The sequence below is a fragment of the Nothoprocta perdicaria genome, unplaced genomic scaffold (genome assembly GCF_003342845.1).
Source record: "Nothoprocta perdicaria isolate Ctin4 unplaced genomic scaffold, notPer1 scaffold_133, whole genome shotgun sequence".
NCBI classification, from domain to species: domain Eukaryota; kingdom Metazoa; phylum Chordata; class Aves; order Tinamiformes; family Tinamidae; genus Nothoprocta; species Nothoprocta perdicaria.
This window is the reverse complement of record NW_020454461.1, coordinates 443,266-466,062: the sequence shown is the minus strand read 5'-3', so window position 1 is coordinate 466,062 and position 22,797 is coordinate 443,266. Positions and strand designations below refer to the sequence as shown.

Below are 22,797 nucleotides of genomic sequence, written 5' to 3'. Positions count from 1 at the left end.
GTTTCTAAAGATCACAAACGTACTTATCTATTAAGCATTTAATAACATTTGAATTACTTCTGGAAAAGGATCTGCATGCCATACAGAATGTAAAAAAAAAAAAAAAAAAAAAAAAAAAAATCACACTGGTATTTCTCATGTACATTATTTTATTGATGTTTGAATAACTTACCTTACAGAAACCTCCAGAACATGAACTGGTATTTACCAGGAATTGAGTTGTTCTTGCCTATGTTTTAATTTTGCATCTGCAAATAGCAAGATTTTAACTTGTTCTTGCTTTAAAGTTTGAAGAAATTTATTTAGGGAGCAGCATATGGTATATGAAAATGCATACCCTTATACTGGAATAAATGCCTTATACAATTCTTCCACATAATACTGAGATGTAATAAATAATGGAAGTACACATTAAAATACACTTATTTATTGTTTTCTGACTACAAACATTAAGTGAATAATAAATACAGCAATATTTTAAAAAGTAAGCTTAATTTCAGTAGGATTCACAGTTGTTACATGTCAGTAAAAAAAATGCAAACAGAAAGACCCTAAAATCATTTGTCTCGCACTTCAGTTGAATAACAGGGAACAATTAAGTGCAATTACGAGAGATACAATTGTTTGTCAGGTAAGGTGTTTAACAATATGATCATAAATTATTTTACATTCTACTCAAAACATTAAAATGTGCCACAAGACAATAGGCCGATTGATCACACTATAACAAGATCAGGTTGATGTGCACAAATTTGTTCTGTGTTTGCAGCATGGAAAAAGGCAGTCCTTTCAAAATCTACAGCCACACGCTCTAGTTTGCACAAGGCCTTGCCTAGATAGTATCAGAAAGCAGTCTTAGTTCGTAACGTTAAAGTTTACTTCGCTAAGTATATCTCGTAACACAGGACATTATTTTCAAACATGACCGCTTAGTCCACCGCTAAACTAAAGCAAGCTTCACTTCTAAACTTCCAAGCTTTACTTTCAATTTGAAAAAAAATTGGCTGCTTTTTGCGCACCAGACAAAGGAGAAAACAAGCRTTAAACTCATTTAAGCTTGGACATTCTGGGCTCTGTCTTTGTAACTCTGTAGTTTGTACAACTTCTAATCAGTTTATCCTCAGCAATCCCCATCCTCTTACAGGGGGAAAAAAAAATGTCAATTAGCAATGAACTGATTAGCAACAACRATGTAACAGTAAACAAAGAGAAACAAAGTGTAGTAACTGCTCTTGAACATACGCAATCCTGAACAGTAATTTGTGTTTATTCTAAATAAAAGGACATCAATAACTAGTACAATGGAAAGATTACTACACCAATTCACCCAGTTTACCTAAAAGATATTGATCTTGGTCCTATAGTGGGGTTGTCTAAGTACAATTCTTACCCTCAGAAAAACTTCAGCAAACAGAAAAGAAAAAGAAAAAAAAAAAAGTGCTCTAATTTCACAAATAAGATGTAACAGTTATTTTGCATTTTAGATTTATTTTATAAAAGAGAAAAAATGAGAAGCTATTTTTCTCACACACAGATTCTTAAATAACAGCAATTAAATACTAGCTTAAAAAAAAAAGAATTTTATGTTCCCTTTCAGGATGTTTTCCATAAAATGTATTATTAAAAAAAAGCCAGAAGTTAGACATTAGTAAGTGACAGTCTGACAACTACATTTTCTAGCTATACATGCAAATAAATTAAAATTTGTTTTAATTTTGATCCAAGAAAATTATATGAAATTCAGAAACCTAAATTACACAATGCAAATTTTGGAAAATATATACTTTTTTTTGAAGTTGCTGCTAAAAACAACCCAAACAACTTTCCTTAGGATTAGAAAGCAATTGTATGACACGCCTGTAGACACTGCCAATTAAAATTCACCTTGCAGGCGCATTTGACTACAGGAGTCATGTGAGCACAGCAAACATTGTCTTGATAGTGAATRCAATAACTAAAGAACATTTGCTTGTTCATCCATGACTGCTACTTAACAGGGGCATGAACAAAGAAATCTAATACAATTGCTCAAGTGGCAAGTGCTATTAGAAATGCAATGAGGAGTAACTGTATCTTAGGACTTTTTGTCCATTTCAATCGAGTCTGGAGCAATAAAACTGACATCAACTCCAAGACCTGAGCGCCTCAAAGTTAATTCAGAAGGAGGGATATGACGCAGCTCTCGGCGAGACAGTTTTACTGGACTAACTCCTTGAAACTGTGTTACAGTCTCTCTCCTCTGGTTGACAGGAAGGTGAGGATGAGATTTTGAATGCTGTGCTTCATCTGTTCCTGTTTTGACATCACTGCCACTTGGCAAACATGTTTTGTTACCTCCAACTTCTGAAACATCTCCAAGCTTGCATGAATTCATCTGTGCTCGTAAAACATTTGTTCTGTCTGTTTCTTTTATTTTCCCTGGTTGACTATTGGCTTCGGGGTTAGATGTCCACTTGAACTCTTCAGAAGCAACTTCTGCTTCTTCCTGACTGGGTGCCTTGTTATCAACACCATGATCTAAAACAAAATGCATCAAAAGATAAATAGCTAAGAGTTACAACTGCTGAAAAAAAAAAAAAGAAAAGTTAGGTAGTAAATATAAATTTACAGTTTCAGTAAGCTGTGGTATGAAAGTAGTCAAAAAAAGGAAAAAAGAAGAAAAAAATCACACCTCACATCTTCTCATTCTTTTTAAAAAGCATGCCATTAAAAAATTGTCCCTTGGCGCTAGTTGCTTGTAGCTTATAACTGTATTGTATCCTAGTAAACAAACTTACACTGACAGACTCAAAATATAGTCAGCTTAGTTGTCCATATTTTTAAAAGCAGTCATGTAATGATGCAAGCAAAACACATGGTTCGCAAATATGACTTCAATGTACAYGTAGGACTTCTATTAAAGCTCAATAGTCAATTATCAAAAAATATTCTGTTGTATGAAAGGATGACTCAAACAGCATTATATAAAGGATTATAACTGAAAGCAGCGATGGAAAATTTTAACTCCTACCCAAATATGCATTTGAAAAAAAGGTGGAATTGCACAGGGATCTATTCCCTTTCACTTTGCCCAAAATGGGCATATTTCCATGGGGAAACATGTCCTAAACTACATGCTTCTTTGCACACTAGGCCAGAATATTATTTCCCACGCTCACTTAGAATCCAACCCCTAGAATATTCACAATGTGTTTACWTTATAGTCATGAACTTTTTGGCTCATCACCTTGCCCAGAAGGCAAGAGCTGAGCCTGAGCACTCTCTGGGAGGGGCAGGTGCGAGGTCAGCACCTACCTGTAGGAAGGCTAGGAATTGCCCAGGGTGGAAAGAAGCAGAAGTACCTGGTGGAAGGTAGAACCAGTTATGCAGAGCCTCAGAGAGGCACACAGAGCCAAGAAGGCTGCACTGATCGTGGAAGCAACAAGAGATACAAGAAGCAAAGCAAGGACAAAAGTTGAACCTTTCTCTGTCCTCCCCTCAGCAGGACAGGCTGATTATAGACTTGAACTCTCCCAGTTGACAGAGAGCAAATAAAAACTGAAAATAGCAATTGTTGGTCTTTCAAAGAACAGGACTACATTAGAAAAATATATGTTTTTCATACAGCTAACTCGTCTCTTATAGCTTTCATATGAAATAAACTTTTAGATACTAAAACTGTGGAACTTTTCACTGACAATCTCCCAATGGGAAATATCCTTAAAATCAAAGGCTGAGAGCAACTGCAGTTAATTTCATTTTTAAACCACTACCATTCCTCTAAGAGAGTCTGAATAGCCCAACACTACAGTGCCATGCTACAGTGCTATTTGCTACAAAGTCATTCAGAGCCTTTCAAAGAGTAAATTTACTTTCTCTTAACCATAACAGTTGGAGATTGTAACTGCTGGAATAATATCAAAATCCAGAGAAAATGGAGCAAGAATGTGAAGAATGTAAGAATGTTGTTGTATCAGAGATAGCTGAGGCTACAAACAAATGCTTTGATTTGAAACTGCGGGAAGATGTAATTAAGTCTTCCTAGTACACATAGTACAATTAAAAGTTCACTTTTCATAACTATGTGATATATTCTATGTATAACCATACCTCAGATAGTCTCCTGACAATTGCACAAATATTTTGCAACAATATGCTTACATTTAGTGGGTGYCAATAATTGATGCGATGAGTCTCCAACAAGCTCCTTCAATTTCTTCTTCAGGTCTCTGCTGGTTTTCTTATAGAAGAATAAGTCTTTTTCCAGCTGTTGGACTTTCACTTCATACCCTTTCAAGGTTTCTGCAATACCTTCACCGTCTTGTTCTATGACAAGTAAAATTAGTTTTAGAATGAAATGCACATTGAATTTTTGTACGCCAAAAATCAACTCTGCTAAACGAGACAGTTTGTATCTTGCTGCCAGTTTGCTTAATGTAGGTACATTTTAACTATTAATGACTTAAGATCAAAAAAGTCAGTTTATCCTGCTTGTCAGCTTTAATAAGAGTATTTATAAGATCAAGCTAAACAGGGCTTTTATCTTTCATTTTTTTCAACTCACAACAAAATGAATATGAAAACAGCACATTTTCCATACTGTTTTTAAAAATTAAATATTCCTTTTATATAGACACYTTGTATCTGTTCCCCAGCATTCTGTATGACTCCAGAATTAGTGACAGACAAAGCACATCCCTCTACTTCATGCATTATTAAGTGTCTTTTTTCAAGTCACGGTACACTATTTCTCAGCAGTGACTAAAGATAATATTTCCTGTACAATCTCCCACAGAAGCAAACACCTTTGAAATGATGCAGTATTAACTGTAGCTTTTGCTCATGTTCTTTGTGTTGTAGGGTCAGTTGCCTGTCACACTGTAGCTTGATGTGTTCAAGTGCAGATTCTAATTCACGTATTGCATTTTCTTGGTCAATGACCTTCATTTCTTGCTCTTCAGTTTGCAATTGTAATTTACGTTCAGACTCACGCAAGCCAACAATCTAAGAAAGAAATATACTTCATCTGATTTATCAAGCCATTTTATTAAAGGCTTTACCGTTCTGCTTACACGTTAATGCATACAAAAAAAAAAAAAAAAAAAAACTATAAGCCTTAAGCATTGATTGGAAACAGATGTTTCTACTGTAAATTCGTACTTCAAAAACAGATTTTGCTACAAATGTATTTTAATTACATGAACTAGTGAGATGTTGTTGTTGGTTTTTTTTTTAATACCACGCTCAGAATTTAACTGATACAATAGTGTCTCCTAATTAYTGGAAACTTACAACTTGACACAAGATACAAGATCTTCCAGGTTCACCCAAGATCACAAAAGCACACCATGTCCCTTCTCATGTCTCCARGTCAGCTCAGTTCTTCAGTATGTGGCTGAAGGCAGTAAATATTGCAGACAGTATTTGCAAAAAGATTTCATATTTGGAGTGGGGAAGGAAAAGGATGAGGGGCTAAACAAAATCCTACTATCCCGAGCAGTGTAAAGTGTAAATTTTGAAAGGATTCCTGTTTAGCAGCATATTTAAATAAATATTACTGCTCCAAATAGTAGGAACRTAGAACACTGAAAAAGAGCATGGAAATCTCCAAAAAGCACTCTATATTCTATTCACATCCAAATAAGATAGACAAATCTAATCTAAGTCAGAAACATATATTAAAGATCACCAAAAGTCTGTTAAATTGATCTTTACTACTAGGTACCGCTTCTTTTCATTATCTAGAATAATAAGAAACAATAGGACAAAATTACTATTTGTGAATTAAAACAAACCTTGTTGAAATATTTCAGCAGGATGGCTCTGAGCTCCGCAGCAGAGAGGGAAACCAGCTTTCCTATTACGTTATCCTCACTCTCAGAGAGAATCTGAGAAGAGGATCTGAGTAAGTACTGGCGACTCTGAATACTTTCATTCTTGTAATCAATGGCAGCCTCCAAGGCTTCAATTCCTTCTTCCAGCTGGAAAAGGACATGCTCTTCCTACAGAGGAGAAAAAAAAAAAGATTTTTAAAAAAATGTGCAAAATCAATATTGTTATATGTAAGATATGATTTAACTTAATATTTCAGAGTGAAACTACTCTGAAGAACAAGAAAATAGACACTAGAATGGGAAAAGTAAGAGGGAAGATTACGAATCTGAAGTGCTTTTTTATTTTCTTCACACASCAGAGCCCCATTTTACAGAGATCAACCGAACGGTTCATCACCACCAAAGATGCTGCACTTTCCTTTTCATCCTTCCCTCATCCTTTCCACAGTTCTATTTCTACTACATATTTTTTTTCAGTTATGCTTGGTTTCTGCAGGATTAATGAATTAATAAGATCAGTGACCTTATCAGCTTAGTAACCATGTTATGCAGGGAAATGACAGAACTGTGTGGCTTGGGGCACTGCAGAGGGCTGTGAGGAGAGAAGCAAGCAGGGGTCTTTTTAGCACCCGCAGACTATTTGACCCAGAAAGAACCTATGCATTCTGTATGAAATTATTACACCTTTAACTTAACTATACCGATCAACTGAAAGTTAACATGTTTTTTCACAAGATACTATGGGAAAAAAAAAAAAAACAGTAAAAATCAAGGGGGCATTACTATTAGAACACACATTAGTACATTCTGTCCTGACACAAAAATACCTCCTTAGGATAAACTGCTCTAGAGTTTCCTTATTTCTATGTTCCTTAGAGGTTGTGGAGTTTGTCAAGCCACGTACTAAACTAAGTCCCTTGGAATATAAATTTTGTTAGCTATCACATAAGAATTGCTATCACTGCAGTATTCTGACACTACTGTAAAAAAAAAAAAAAAAAAAAAAAAGCCACCCCCAGTTTCTTTGTTCTAGCTTATCTAATTTTGATTCCATTTAGGTCATGATTAGAAGGCTTTATTATACAACACTACATAAAAACTGTATTTATCTCAAAGGTGCTTGCTTACTTCAGCTGATAACACTTTACCATCTTTCARTTTCTCATCCACACTGTTTCTTCTTCTGAGCAACTGGTCTCTTTCCTTCTGTAAAACCTGAATTTTTTCCAAAATGTCTTTCTTATCTTCAGTAGTGCTGTCCTGAAGCTGCAAACCTTTATCACTCAATTCCTGATCCAGCTTACTTAATCGAGTGGATAATTTCACACTATCTTTGTTTAAAGCCTACAATAAATAAATAAATAAAATTACAGGTACAACACACCTTCCAGCAGAAGCATGTATAAGTGCAAATTGCATCTCTTGCAATAAAAGAACTCCTGCTTCTTGTACAGAGAAAATCCACAAATACAGATAGCTACCTAAAAATTACTATATACTATATGAAAGAAAACAAACGAACAACTCAGTTTTCTACACACGTGAAGTTAAATGAGTTAAGACACCATGAGTGGCTTTAGTCTGTTCTGGTATATGGTTCTCTGACACCCTAGCCTTTCAATTAGTACTATAATTTCATTTAAAGTTTCATATCATTTCACCTGGCTAGATCTTAATTTCTTGATTTCAAGGTGGCTTTTCTCTTGTAATAATGCTTCCTTCTTGATTACAATGGCTTCTCTTTTCTTTAAATCTTCTTCTAGTTCTGTTAACTGTTGGTGCTGTTGAAGAACTCTTTCCATTTCTTCATCCAGCCATTTCTTTTGATCTTCTAATTTCTAGAATTTAAACAGAGATGCAGAAAACAAAAACTAGCACTTCTGGGTTCAGAAAATTATGKTTTTTTTTTCTCTTCTAGGATAATGGATTTCTATGACCATATAAAACAAAGAAACAAACAAAAAAGAACAAAGAAACATTAACATAGATTTTGCAACAGAAGGTAGATTCAGAATAATAATGAAATTGGACTGACTTGAAAAGAGACTAAGGAGTGCTACATCCCCATGTCTTCTGCAGAAATGTTTTTATCAGATGTCTGTAATAAGATGTAGATTCTTTTCCTAATAATAGTTATATGTGTAACTGTTATATACCTACAAAATATATAGGACCTATACAGTCATATATTTATACACACACACACTTTTTTAAAATATATATAGTATATATAGTTCCTATGAATATATATATCTTACATATTTGTAATATATATTATATATAGCAATATATATAGATTATATTTTATATATGTATAATATAATAATATTATATATAATAACATATRTAATATAATATATATTATATATATATTCATAGGAACTAGTTTGGAAGGTACCACAAGAAGTCTGCTAGCTCAACCTTGCTGCAGTGTAATAGCCTAACATCAGCTATATGTAGGGAGAAAAAGAACACGAACTGTGAGTGCCAAGAAAGTGGGATGCTGAAAGAAATAAAATGATATCTGGAAATGTCTTCTCACTGCATGGTTTATCAGCAGGTATATTGTTGGTGAAGTTAAAAATGCCTTTATTTGTCTTTTTCACTTTCTTTTCACTCTTAAACATGTTGGATAATTCATGAAGCTCCCATTTTCCAACATCCTGATGAGGAATAATGTTGATTAACTCCATCACATCCCTGTTAGGAATGATCAAAACCATACAAACCTTACATTTCATATCAGTGAGAGGGGGGAAAAAAAAAAAAAAAGAAAAAAGAGAAAAAAAAAAAGCTCCGAAGGAAAGATATTTGAAATACTTWTAATGGAGCTTGTGAGGATCTTCCTCACACACACCAGGCAGTCAAACCTATGGAATTCCCAGGCCTTTGAACTGGTATCTTTGACAGTTTGAATGAAGACAATCAAAACTGCCTTCTCCTCCTCATCTTCATTCTGAAAGAGTACAAGAGCTACTTGATCATAGTCTTAGTATATGCTATAACACAAAGAAAGCAAAACTACTATGAGGTATTTTCTTCCAGAAAGGAAGAACAGAAGAAGATTTTTTTTTCTCTTTTAGCTTTTCAGGCCTCTCACAGATTTGGGATAGATTAGCTACCTGTAGCTTCTGCAAAGTGCCTGCTGAGGTATGTTTCTTCTTTTTAAATGCAGCAATCTCCTCATCTTTAAGTTTAAGGATCTTCTGTTGCTGCTCCATCTTTAGCTGAAGGTCCTATAAAATAAAATCCTGGCTTAGTCAGTCAGGTTATTTTTTGTTGTTGTTTTTTGTTTTTAACTTCCCAACCTATTTAGTGTCAGAGTTCTGAAATGCTGAGCTTACATTATCAATAAAACTGCAATTCAGGGCTACAATCAAGAAATAAGAGGAAAAAAAATGGAAGAGAGAGGCACACAGAGAATACATTTGAGAAAATATTTATGCACAGTTTCTTTAGTATGCTTTTCAAGAAAGGCATTACTTAAAGGCATTACTATGGAAAGTCTGGCATTTTTCAATGCCTTTGGGAAGACTGAAGCAAAAGTGACTGACTTCATTATCTGTCCTAAAATAATAAAAAGAATCTCACTTTAATTTGCTGTTGGTCCCTCTGAATTTCTGCCTCTAGGACCTTCTTTCTTTCAGTCTCCTCACGCAATCTTTTCTGTAGCTGAGTCTGCTGGTGCTTCATCTGTGCCACATTCTGCTCAAGTTCTGTTGCTCGCCTCTCACTTTGRTTAGAGAGTGAAACCAGTGTCTTTGTGTCCTGCTTCCTCTTCTGCAAGGTCTGAAAATTTATGGCAAAATTTTTTATTTGATATCCTCAGTAGATACGCTCTGAGGCTGCCCTTACACCATGATGGGAAAATCTTCCAGAATTCATAGCTTTGGAATACGTCACACAGACATAACAGAGCCAGGGTACTCCTGCCTCTGCAGAAGCCAATAAGCCAGTTAGCTTTTCTCGTATGTGCTAACCTGGGCTGGCCATTCTACAGGTGAGGCACAGAGCACCTAAGCTGGTCCCACAACAGAACTTAAATGTAGGTGAAGCAAAGCACAGTGTGTTGTATTAGAACCACACAGAATGACTGTGTTGAGCCAGCTCTTACAAAAAATCACAAATACCTTAGGAATTTGCTTAGAGCTGCAATTTATAAAGTAAATCCCTAAAATGACAATTTTTATTTATGACAGGTAATGAAAGGAAAAAACACCTTGAAATAGTCTTCTGTGTAGGTTCTTCTTTATACTGTAATTTATGAGCAATCTCATGTCCTCCACTCATTCTTGKTTGCTTAGCTGACAAGAAAATACTGTATGTATCTAACCACATGTATTTTAAAAAGCATGGTGAGTACAGTGATACTAAGCATCACAGGGTGTACTGCAATCCAATCATTTTCAATTGGATAAAACTAGTGAGGGTGTTACAGGATGAATGTTAAGATTTCAGATTTGCTACTATGACAGGGGACTTGCAAATCCTAACAGTAAGGTCAAAAATACCTGCACTTTCAACTTAGCTGCGTCCATCTTCTTCCGAAATTCCTTCTGCAACTTGGCTTTCTCAGCAATGCCTCTCAGCTCCTTACTCTCCAACTCCTGAAGCTGCTTCTGTGTTTCAGCAAGTTCTGTTTTGGCCTGCTCAGATTCTTGCTCCAGTTTTGTTATTTTCAAAGAATATTGTCTGCTTACAGACTGAGCATCCTTACCTTAAAGACATCATAGCCAAATAGTTGAGAAATAAGTGTAGCAGAATAATCAAGAATAATCAATTGAAAAGTAATAATTAGGGAGTTGAATTATTACCTATTTCACTCTGCTTTAAACAACAATTTCTAAGACATTTTCCAACTGTAAAGGAACATATAATTCCTTTCCTGAAAGCTTCCATCTGCAAGTCTACCTCTGAAATAAAGATAAAGGAAGGGGTCTAAAATTGAATTCTTTGTGCGTCATCTGATACTTAAGAGTACCAAATAAAGTGAATCCTTCTAYGCATTGCAGTCTTTGTCAAAATGGCTTCTTTATATTTCATAAATACTTTTTTCTTCCCAGAAGGATATGATATTTACTTATAACTCAACTTTCAGATGAATAATCTGTGAACAACTTTTGATTGTATTTCCACCCTCTGATTTGCCTGTTTCAGTCAGTCTTTCTCACAACTAGATTTAAGGAGCACAGAATATTTCTCAATGCTCAGACAGTGTGTGCATAAGAGAAAAGAGCAATTGCAGGAGTTGAGCACAGAGGTCCTTACCATCATCATAAGATAGTATTTTGATATCTGCCAGAAGACAAGTGTGTTAGGGACAAAGGCTAAAGGGACACTGGCCTTKGCCTTCATTAGCTCTTGATGCCTGCTTCTGTACTGGAGTGCTGGAAATATGTACATTCCAGCATGGTGTTGTATTTCGTCTCCTATACCAGACACCATGTGACAGATATATGTTGATGGAAAGGCCTGCAGCACTAAGCACACAAGAAAAAGTACAAAACTGGCAGAAAGAAAGAAATAATGAATATAACATGCAAAATACTTAACAAACATCTGTACATCATTGCACAGTAGCCACTACTATCACAGTAAATAATTCATCAAAAATATGAATCTGTAGGTTACTGGAAGACTTCTAAATTTGCATGTGTCTTGAAGTAGCCTGTTACCTGTTTTTACTAGTTCTTTAATAAGTTCCTCCTTCATTTTGATGTTAAGTGCAAGTTCTCTCATTTTTCGCTTGGCCTCTGTGAGTCTCAATTTTGAATCCTTTAACTTTTGCATGTTAAAAATATGACTCTTCCGGAGGCTGTCCATCTCTTCACCTTGAAAAAAAAATGCCAATAATGAGATGAAAGATGTGGAATACACTCTGTATTCAGAGTGTAAGATGAATACACATATTCATTAGGATTCCAAGAGCCAGAGTACAGGGAAAAATATTATTTAAACAATTCTCGCATATTTCTGATAAAATAATACTATTTATTTCATTCAAGAAGTACTAAACACTTCTGTCTTGTGAAACACTTGGTAGCTAACACTGTTAAGCATTAAGATAACCGATATAGTTCAAAAAAACCCTCAAATCTAAGGTGATCTATGAAAAAAATGTTTTAAAACACCCATACTTAGCTAGGAAAAATAATTAAATGTGATAATCATATTCTTGCATATTCTGATATTATACCATACTTTCTTCTGATAACTAATCACATTTTACCTGTGATCGTGTCAGCTGGTAATGCAGGTTTGTTGTAAAAACTAGACTTCTCTACTTGGTATTTCACATCACTTAGGTTAAGGGGAAAGCACAGAGAAGCCTGTTTTCGTGTCCATGTGCGGTTTATAGAACGCCTAAGGAAGAACGGAAAACATGCTACATTTCAAAAAACATAGAGATTGTCTTACTTTAAGGTCATGAACTGTTGCTTGAATTTAACAAAATTAATGCAGAATTTGTGAATGGGAGAACTCACATGCGTATTTTTACCTTCCCTTCCCCCTCCATAGGTCCTGTAAATTCTGCCCTCAAAAGATATATCATGCAATATTTAGAATCATAGAATAATTATGGTTAGAAAATACGTGATACACAGGTCACTGATACAGTTTATTATTCTTGTAATGCACTATGTCAATTTGGTCCCATATGTTTAGCTTAAGCAATATGACAAATGGCCTTMTAATATGGCAAGATTAGGCAGTAATACTGCATTTGATATGCAGATGTGTATCAAAACAAACCCTTTAAAGAATAAATTTAAAAAATTACTTAAAAGAGGTTTTCTTTCCACTCTCAGTCTTTCCTTCCTCTCCATCGCTATGATCAGASAGATGGCAGGGGAGCACTTCATCCTGATCCTCGATGTAGCTCAACATCATCTGGCTGCGAGCGCGGAATCCTGCCAGCACCTGGGCGAGTGAGTAGGCAGGAGGGCTGCTGTATATCTGCCAAAAAGCACCCAGCAATGAAGGKGAAAATCCATACTGCAAACATTACAAAGTAGAGGAAAAATATGCAGCATTTGGTCAGCAGTCCTCACCTCCCGTGCCTCTGTGCCTGCAGGTGGGTGAAGGGCGCGTAGCAGGCTCCTTGTGAGTGGGACGCTGTATGGCCTCCTCGTACATGGTGCGGCAGAGGGCCCATCTCTACAGGCACTTGGGAAGTCAGAGGCTTTCATAGCCATAAACTTCTCTAATTTTTCCTTTAGCTGATCAATAAGGATTTGCTGTTCCACAATTTTCTCATTCTCAAAGGAAAAAAGAAAACACAAGCCAAAACTGCTGCTGATCATTAGCTCTCTCCATCACATTCATTTCACATTCGTTTTCCTTAATTCATTACCAAGATCATGAATCTTGTATATCACTCATTGACCCTAAATTCTTCTACAGTGCACAAATATATACAGTCTGCCAGTAAATGAAAAGACTCTCTTTCAAACTCCCAGMAAAATATTTTGTAGCCTTGCCTTTTTTTTTCTCTCCCCTCCCTGGAAAACCTATCTTACATAAGTTACTCTAGCTTATCTAGGCATCTAATGAGAGACAAATGATATCTTTATCAGCCCATGCTTGCTTTATTTGTGTTTTGCAGGGAATAATGTGAGAGTTCAGCACAAAACATCTACACAGAACACATGGTCTAAGTCTAAATAATTGAACCTGTATACACGCTTACTTTTAGAGTAATCTCTTTTAATTTTTTTTTTTTTGTGTTAGTAAAATCACATAATGGAACTATTCGCATGATTTGCACGATTCCTTGTTTTAAGTACTACATCTTCTATCCAGCCTTAACTTTGCTAGCAATATTAGTTTGGAGAATTTGTCTACCCTTCTTGCAACAGTCTTTATATACTGCTCAAAATTAAGTATCTTCTACAAACCAAACCATAGTATCAAGTTTGTAATCATTTTCAATCCTGTACATTATTTTCACTTCCTTTCAGAGTACCTTTAAGATCTAGCCTACTAATAAGGGAAAATATAAAAAGACAGCTGACAACTGAAAGCATCTAATGAAAGATATCYTGCATTCTCCTACTTTGAATCATATTTTCTGTTCATCCTTTGCATCTGGGAATTTTTCTGAGAATGCATGTTCTTCTGGAGCAGATAGACAATGCCTTGAAAATTAACATTCTGTTGGAAAGCAATAGATATGTAGGGAAAAACAATGCCCTTATGTCACAGGGAGTGGAATATATAAGTAACWGTATATTTTCATGATTTTTGAAGCAATAAAAGCCAATTGCAGGAATCCACSCTGCAGCAGACTCCTTCAACTCGTTAGGACTCTTTTGTCCCCACTACGCTTGCATRGACAACCCCATAGCACAACGGCAGTCACGTAACACGGAAACATTTAATACTTAGCAGAYGCGACTTTTACAATTTCAATCCTAYCGTGTACCAGTGAATTAKCTATTTCTGTGACTGTTCTTCAAAGCATTTGAGATGAGCATTTACTTTTAATTATCCAATTTGCTACAAGCATTTTTAATTAYGTAATTTATTTTCATTTAAATTTTTAAATAAAAGAGTTGGTTCGGTGGATTAAGTACAAGCCTGAGAAGTTTCAAGTTCCTCTCCTGTCTCTAACACTAAGCTGACTGTGACCTTTAGCAAGGCTTTTACTCACTATGTGAGTTTCACTTCATTACCTCAATTTTGTATATTCCTAAACATAAACCAAAAGCATTATCTTAGTGTAATAACCTCACATTGCATTATATAGGAAAACAAAACTAAACTAGCCAGAGATGACAGAAAATAAAGAAAATGACAGAGGGAAGAAAAATGTAATGATCAGTGTACTTACTTGCTATTCAACAATGACTCTACCCAAGATATCAGCAAAGAGGAGGAAAAAGAAGAAGAAGAAGAAGAAGAAAAAAAAGAAAGTAAAATAAGCAGAAGAGTATTTACCAGCCATATTTATGCTGTTTTCTTCAGAAGAGCAGGACAATATTCTATCCATCTTTCTATCTATATAACCATAGGGGAATATCATCTATTCCACATACGATTTTGGAAAACTATATACATACTGCCCATATACATTTCACAAGGAAGCAAGTGATCTACAGAGGTAAAAGTCAAGCAACTTCCATCAAGCCACTTGGTTTCCTATAACAGTAAGTGCTCTGAAACTTAAGATGAAATTCTGCCTTATAAAATCAAAAGGCAATAGAATTTTATTCTTGCACTGACTATTGCTACAACATGACATATTTCTATAGATTTTCTCAACTTTCCTAGTATTCTATAGTATTCTATCTTCAGAATCCCTCAGAGGATTTCAAATTTCAGTTAATCCTGAAAACAGGTTTAAAACAAAACACACAAATGGGGGTGTATGTTATGTTTTTGGGAGGCACACAGAAGTTTAAAGATTTATCTAATGCCATACAAGAAGACTGTGTCACAGCTAGGCTAGTACACAAGCATCAGGAATTAACTTCTGCTTCATCCACATTTTACCTGTCTTTCCACAGCGATATGTACCAAAGAAAAATACCTGTAATTTGTTTGTTTCTTGAGCTTCCTTTAAAGAATCCACTTGTTCTTCATTTTCCTGTATTAATGTTTTTATTTGGTTCTGCAATACCTTCAGCTCCTGATCCTTCTGGCTAAATACTTCTTCATCCATAACTAGAGCCTGCTAGATAAGAAAAGGGCAGATTAGGTGGGAAGAGTGTTATTCTTAAATCTGGAAAATTAAAGCCCATAAGGAGGCCATAAAAAGACCACAGAAGCCAAATGCAAATTCCGTAAGCATCATCTCATAGCACTCTAACCCTGGGTACATCTATACAACCTACCTATATAATACCTATATGCAACCCTTACCTTTCTTCCAAGTTAAGCTGAACCTTAACATTTTTTCTGAATGCTTTCAAGAACTCAATGTGTCTTTAGACAGCAGAACAYTTCCCAAAGTCTATGTATCAATTGTATCAATTATACCAAATTGTATCTTTTATATCAATGCAATGCTAACCTTATCAGTCATATCCTGCCCCTCTCTCCATCCCATACTATTATTCAGGGCTGAAGAGAAATTATAGGCTAGTAGTAAAGAATTTTGTACAGATGTTAGCATTATGACAGAGTGGGGTACAATGCAGCAATACAACAATAGGCAGTATACTGTTTTGTTGTTTTTGACCTTATGCAGGAAGCTGCTTGGAAGCATTATTTCTGTATGGAGCATAAGGAGCTGCACTGTACATGCTAAAACAATATATGCTAAAGCGGACAACAATGACCTTTAAATGAAGACAGCAAATTCATCTATAGTATCTGTCACATCCAAATATTCAAATTAACTTTTGCTGGAGAAAAAGACACTTTCTCCCAAAACATACATTGCATTTACACTACTAGTTATAAAATCAGACATTATGGATGAAGGGCCAGCTCATCAGTCTTCACTGTCCTTTATTCTAGTCTCTCCTGACTTTCTGCTCCTGGCTGCTCATACTGCACTGACCTAGGGGGCCTTTTCGTTTAACCTAGTTCTTGCATTCTTTGAACTGTGGAACCAGAGGCCCAAAACAGAAAATTTAGGGTGATGGGAACGAAGCAAAGTGTTTTCAAAAGGAATYAAAGATAGAATTTACATAAATAATGGCCAGATGACACCCTACATGCTTACCATCATTTGGTGTGCAAAATGAGTTTGATGTTACAAACTCCTAATTTGTTAAGAGCATGGGCTACYTCTGTAACCAGCAGACTCATATTAGTTTACCAGATCTGTTCATAAAGATGTGCACAGAGGTTTATTTCCTAAGCATCTATGACAATGCCACTACAAAGAAAACACTATGTGTTTGATTATGTTTCAGTTCTGTGAGGTGTCAYGGACTGCCTGAGAAAACTATTTCACAGTTACCAGCAAGTGAGGATCCTGACAGGATAACAGCCTGCCAAGGACTCCATATCTTGTTTTCAAATCCTCACATCAACTRGAAAACTGGAAAGAAACATGATAGTACCAAAAAGTAGAAAGCTGATAAATAACTCAGAAGCAGGAGTTAAAAAAATGGTAAGAAACAGCAGTCCTTACATTTTGTAAACTTGATGAGCTGAAGCTTAATAACAAAAAGAAGGGTATTCTTGGCAGAAAAAATGCAGGAACACTGCTGAAGAAAAGCATATGCTAAAAAATCTGATTTAATGGCATGAGAGGAGATACTTCACAGAACTGTGAACTTAACCCATCAACTATCTGCAAGTGCAATGAGAAATGCAAGGCATCTGCATTGAAATTACATCTGTAATTTTTATGACAGGCCAATTTGTTGCTAGAAATTAAAACAATTTCTTAAAGAACAACTAGAATACTGCAGCCTAAAACAAACAAAAAGAAAAGAACAACAACAAAAAAAATCAAAACACTCCCAAAAAACAACACCAAAACTAAGAGAAAAAAGCTCAAACTAATAGAACCATCTTAATAATTACTAACCAAAGATTCACATTTATTTATCTGACTCTACCATGGTGAAGCTGATCACCCAGTTCTGGCAGACAGCCATTTCATGTGATGCTACTTATTTAAATCATCAACTTCTAATCAGATACCTGGCATTTCTTCAGCTCTCTCTTTAGCTGAAGTATTGTGATATGATGGGGCTCCTCGTGGTTTGTCCCAGTCCCAGTATTAACCTGTGGCACAGCGAGTGCTTCCTTCCTGACTTCCTCTACCATGGTGATCCAGCTCTGCAACCTGTCCTGCTGACTGCTTTTTAAGCTGGCATCATTCTTCAAATCAACGAGGAGTGGGAAGATTGCATCTATGCAATTTCCGTAACGGAGGCATTCGGCCCGAAGCTGGGTGAGCTGCTCTTCAAGAGAACTTATTCGAGTCCTGTCTTGATTCAAGTCTTGTGAACCCTGATTAGCAAGATTATTAACTTGCTGATTTTGCAGAGCTTCTCGAAGCAATTTGATTTCAAGTTCCATTTCATCAATCCGGTCTTGATCAGGATTGTAGTTTACAACTGGTTTATTTCTAATATTTTTGGCTCTGTTGGCGTATTTGAGAGAATTCAAAGACTCATCAAAATCTGATGAAGATGGACTTATACATGTTATCATGACTGTCTTGGCATTTCCTCCTAGGGAGTCTTTCAGAATACGAGTGATTTTAGCATCCCTGTATGGAATATGCGCACTTTTCCTCTTTGGGTCTCCAAGTGCACTGATGACATTTCCCAAAGCTAACAAACCACTATTGATCTGAATGGATTCCTTGAATCGCTCACCAGTATTTCCAGTCTTTGTTACCCGCTCTGATCCTGCCAAATCCACAAAATGGAACTTTGAAGCAATCATCTGGACTGATTTCCAAGATGAATCTTGTGCAACATCAGTATTTTCTTGAGACTCTGAAGATTGTTTCTGACAAATGCTGATGGTAAAAATGGCATGAGATCGACTGGAGTGCTCATTCATCTGTGTTGTACCTGTGTGACGAGCTGCATTGCCACCTTCCAACAGGCTAATCACTTCATCTGCACATTCAACTTGGTATTCTTTGGCTCCAACAATCACTTCAAATACCAAATCAAAGAAAGGGAGAATAGTTAACCTTAAAATCATAGTAAAAGTTCACAGCAGTTATGAATAGCCAAGTCACAAACAGGAATCACAGAATCCTTAAGGTTGGAAGGGACCTGTAGAGATCATCTAGTCCAACCCCCCAGCACACTCGAGCCACCTAGRGTATGTGGCACAGGGCTGCATCCAAGGGCTCCACAACCTCTCTGGGCAGCCTSTKCCAGGGCTCTGTCACCCTCGCTGTCAAGAAATGCTTCCTTAAGTTCCAGTGGAACTTTTGGTGCCTCAGCTTGTGGCCGTTTCCTCTAGTCCTATSGCTGSCCACCACTGCAAAGAGGCCGCCCCCTCCTCCTCACTGCCTCCCTTGAGGTATTTATACACGCTGATCAGGTCCCCCCTCAGCCTCCTCTTCTCCAGACTGAACAGGCCCAGCTCTCTCAGCCTTTGCTCAAAGGGCAGATGTTCCAGGCCCCCGATCATCCTGGTAGCCCTGCGCTGGACTCTCTCCAGCAGCTCCACATCCCTCTTGTACTGGGGAGCCCAGAACTGGGTACAGAGCTCCAGATGTGGCCTCACCAGGGCTGTGTATAGGGGGACGATCACCTCCCTCGACCTGCTGGAGACGCTCTTCTTAATGCACCCCAGGATCCCGTTGGCCTTCTTGGCCACCAGGGCACACCAGGGTCTCATGGTCAGCTTGTCGGCCCCTGTGACGCCCAGGTCCCTCTGCTGCTCTCCAGAAGGTCAGTCCCCATGCAGTTCATTTTGGAAATGGGAGGGCAGATATTTACACTATAAATGGCCATTACTTAAAGCATTGAAGTTTAAGTTAAGTAAGAAGCAAGATTCAAGTAAGATTTCAAGATTCAAAAAGAATCTTGAAATACTTATTCAAGCAAATAATCACATTAATATCATTGYGCTTTTAGAGAGAATTTGGATAAACTGTATTGCTACCTTACTTGCCACCATTTCTACTGGAACATCTGCATTATCTACAAGTGTTAAAAAAAGAAAAAAAAAGCTTGGAATCACCTGAATTATGTTTTTTATGATCTGAAAATAGAACTTTATTTCTAGTATTAATATTCATTAAGTTACTTTCAAGAGAAAGCAAGAATATTTTGCATTTGAACACACAAATGAAACTAAATGCATGGGTTGTAGAGCGGATTTCCTACCTGTGTTTCCCTTTTCATCTTCTCGGATATGTAAATCTTTTACAGAGGTCTCCAACTCCAATAAATCTCGAAGTTCTTCCTTGTAAACCTCTATATAGGATACTTTCACATTGAAATCAATGTTATCATTTTCAGAGATATGCTGAAATAACTCCTGAATAGCTCGTGGGATTATGCCTTTTTCATCCTCTGCAATCGATGCTAAAATATAAACAAAGATGTCACAGAAACTTAAGAGTTACCCCACACAGTAATTACAAAGGCTAAAGAGAGAGAGGTCTTTGAGCTTTACTACTCAACACAATACATGAAGGAATCTGAAGCATTCAGTGTTTCCAGTGTTTATGTAAATATTAGTTTTTCTGAGAATCAGAATATTTGCACGCATAAATAGGATTCAGTTAACTGCAAAATAAATCTGTCACATTCAAAAAAAAAAAAAGGAAAAATACAGAATTTGCTTTAACCCTGTAGTGCCTAGAGCACAGTTTTTATTCCAATTCATTATATATAGTAACAACTAAACAGAAGTTTAGAAATCTACAAGTTTCTCATAAGTGCAGTACACATCATCAGCAATTTGGTGAGACAAGATCTATGGCCAGCATTTATTCCTGTGAGAATTCCTACCTTGACACTAGACTCTAAATCAAATTCAGAGGCAACTAGTAGAGGTATTTAAATTGCTAGATTTGGCAAAATGAAGTATAATACAAATGATGCATGTTCTACAGCAATGCTAATCAAATGGAGGATTGCTCTGGGGAAGTGACAAAGATGGAGCTGTTTGGAGGAGGACAAAGAGCCAACAAGAAAAAAAAATAGCCACCATTTGTCCGCTGCTCCCATCTTTTTTTTTTTATCCTCTAATTAAATAGAAGAAATTGTCATTGTCATATTTTTGCAGATCACATGGAAAAGGACCCAAATCTTGTGATAGGGAACTTTGTAGAAAGAAAAAAAAAAAAAAAAAATCACCCTTGCAGAAGAGCTTTTCTTGAAAATATTAAGGACCGTGTAACTCAGTCTAAGGTTTTTGAGAATTAATATTTGGAAATACCAAGTTAATAGAAAAGTTTTACATAAACATTTTTGAGAAAGAGAATTTAAATACGAAGTTGTTCCCTGGCATGCTGGCAAAAAGTTGCATGCTAAAATATAAAATGTGAAAGAACATTTTTTACTTGTTTTTTTCCTAAGATATCCTTGGTATAGACTATATCATGGAACATATGTATTTAGAATCACTAAAGAATCTCATAAAATATCTCAAAGTTTGGACGTACATTTTTTACCATACTTTTTTTCTATTAACCCTTAAAAAATCTTTTATCAGCCACAAAAAGCTTAGATATACTACTGATGCAGCCTATGGGAATAACTGGAACACCGAAGTGGGACAAAGATTCTCTACTCTGAGTAAGCCAAGAAGAATTGCCCACTGAAAGTCAATAATGAGGAAAGTTGATCAGGAAATCAAAGTTAAAGAAGAAGCTATGCACAAAAAGCAAGGAGCTAATCTGRTCTAGACACTGCAAATTATTCAAAATACATCGAGTGAGCAAAGTTATTTCAAAACGGCAGAATCATATGCATATTAAATATTTAAACACACAGACTGAGTCCAGGTCACAAAAGCAAAACAAAACTTTCTACAACCTACCAATGTGACCTCCTCCAATGGTGTAAGTCTTTCCAGAACCTGTCTGTCCATAGGCAAATACTGTAGCATTATATCCCTCAGTCAAAGACACTACAAGAGGCTTAATACAAGTTGCATATACTTCCTCTTGGGTTGAATTTTTGCCAAACACAAAATCAAAAGTGAAGGCACGGTCTTTTCCAATGATAATTTGTTGCGTATTTGGGACTAGCCTCACACACACTTGATGGTTATGAAGAACTTCCTTGGAAAGTAGAGGCCTGATCCGTACTGCAACTTTAACTGGAATCTCTTCTGTACCAGACTCCATCTCTGTGTCCTCCTTCAGTACTCAAGGAACCATAAAGAAATCTGCTATGATTTCTGTTTTCACCTCATTCTCAATTGTCTGCAACTAAAGAAAAAACAAAATGTGAGTTAAAAATAATTTCTTGTTGAAATACAAAGTTGAAGAGTTTTCTAAAAGATACATGAGCACATTACACTCTGAAACACAACCATGGTATAAAATCAGCTGTATTAATAAGTGTTAAATCAATTTATAAACTAAATTTACTTCCATTATTTTCTAACATAGCAGATTCAATTTTCTCTTTAGGTATAATACACTGAAGCAATAAAAGCATAAGAGTTTATTAGCAAATTCTGTTGATAAAGCATATGCCTAAATGAATCCCCTTAACTTCGTATGGCATCATACCTACTGCACAGGCTAAAGAAATCAGCAAGATGAAACATTCTTCTCTCCAAATTGTATGTACAAACACGGACACAAACTTTAAAACTCCCTCCTACTTAAGGAAGAGCAGGGGGTAGAGAGCAGAGRTAATTTTAATTTTATTATACACATTCTTCTGATTTTAATCTGACTGTTTAAGCATGTACATAATTAATTCTTATTAATTATTTGCACTAGCAACCACGGACTCTTGCAAGTCTCTCTGTATATTTGTTCTCACAGCGTTGGCACCACCATAAGCAATGGGTCTTCTGTGAAGCTGCTTTTGGGCACATCCACAGGCCTGCGCGGGCTCCCGTGCTGCCGGATCCCACACCCGCGTGCCTGCCGGCTCCATGCAGGTGCACCTGGAGCACAGGGAGAGCTGCCCGTGCGTTCCCTTGGGAAAGGCCTTCCCACCTTCCTGGGCTGGTGCAGCGCCTCGCTGAACGCGCGGGCGCTGCGTTCGTTAAATATACTCCCACTGGAAACCCTCCTTGCGGTTGCAAGGAAGTGAGCTTTTGTGCCCTGCTTTACTCCGTTTGGATCGTTTGAGGATTCGTTCAGCACCGAGAAAGAAAAGAAGAAAACAAGAAAACTCTCCTGCTACTGAGCAGAAGAAAAACAGACAAAAAAAGAAGAGAGAGACAGACAGAAATGGAAAGTGTGAAGCTGTACCAAGCCGCACCTCATAGGGACGCGGCGATCGAGACCCACCACTCACCTCTGCCGAACCCCAAAGCGCTCTGGCCGTTTCCCGTGTTCCTTACGCAGGCGCCTCCTCCGCCGCTCGGCCCGTTCGCAGCCGCCCGCAGCGCGGCGCGCGCGGCAGGCGCCACA

At 36.7% G+C, this 22,797-nt stretch overlaps 1 protein-coding gene across 1 annotated transcript; it reads right to left on the bottom strand.

Moving 5' to 3' along the window:
• Positions 1 to 1,176: 1,176 nt before the first annotated feature.
• On the bottom strand, positions 1,177 to 21,563 carry KIF27 (kinesin family member 27). Its single transcript, XM_026033786.1, has 17 exons — positions 21,240 to 21,563; positions 19,577 to 19,777; positions 17,418 to 18,388; positions 15,346 to 15,489; positions 12,866 to 13,072; positions 12,595 to 12,770; positions 12,043 to 12,176; positions 11,489 to 11,644; positions 10,325 to 10,530; positions 9,405 to 9,602; positions 8,936 to 9,049; positions 7,475 to 7,651; positions 6,942 to 7,157; positions 5,775 to 5,981; positions 4,785 to 4,983; positions 4,141 to 4,305; positions 1,177 to 2,517 (listed from the first exon to the last, which is right to left on the bottom strand). The coding sequence occupies exons 1-17, from the start codon at positions 21,547 to 21,549 to the stop codon at positions 2,075 to 2,077; spliced, it is 4,224 nt and encodes a 1,407-aa protein (XP_025889571.1). The 5' UTR covers positions 21,550 to 21,563; the 3' UTR covers positions 1,177 to 2,074.
• Between the last annotated feature and the right edge of the window lie 1,234 nt (positions 21,564 to 22,797).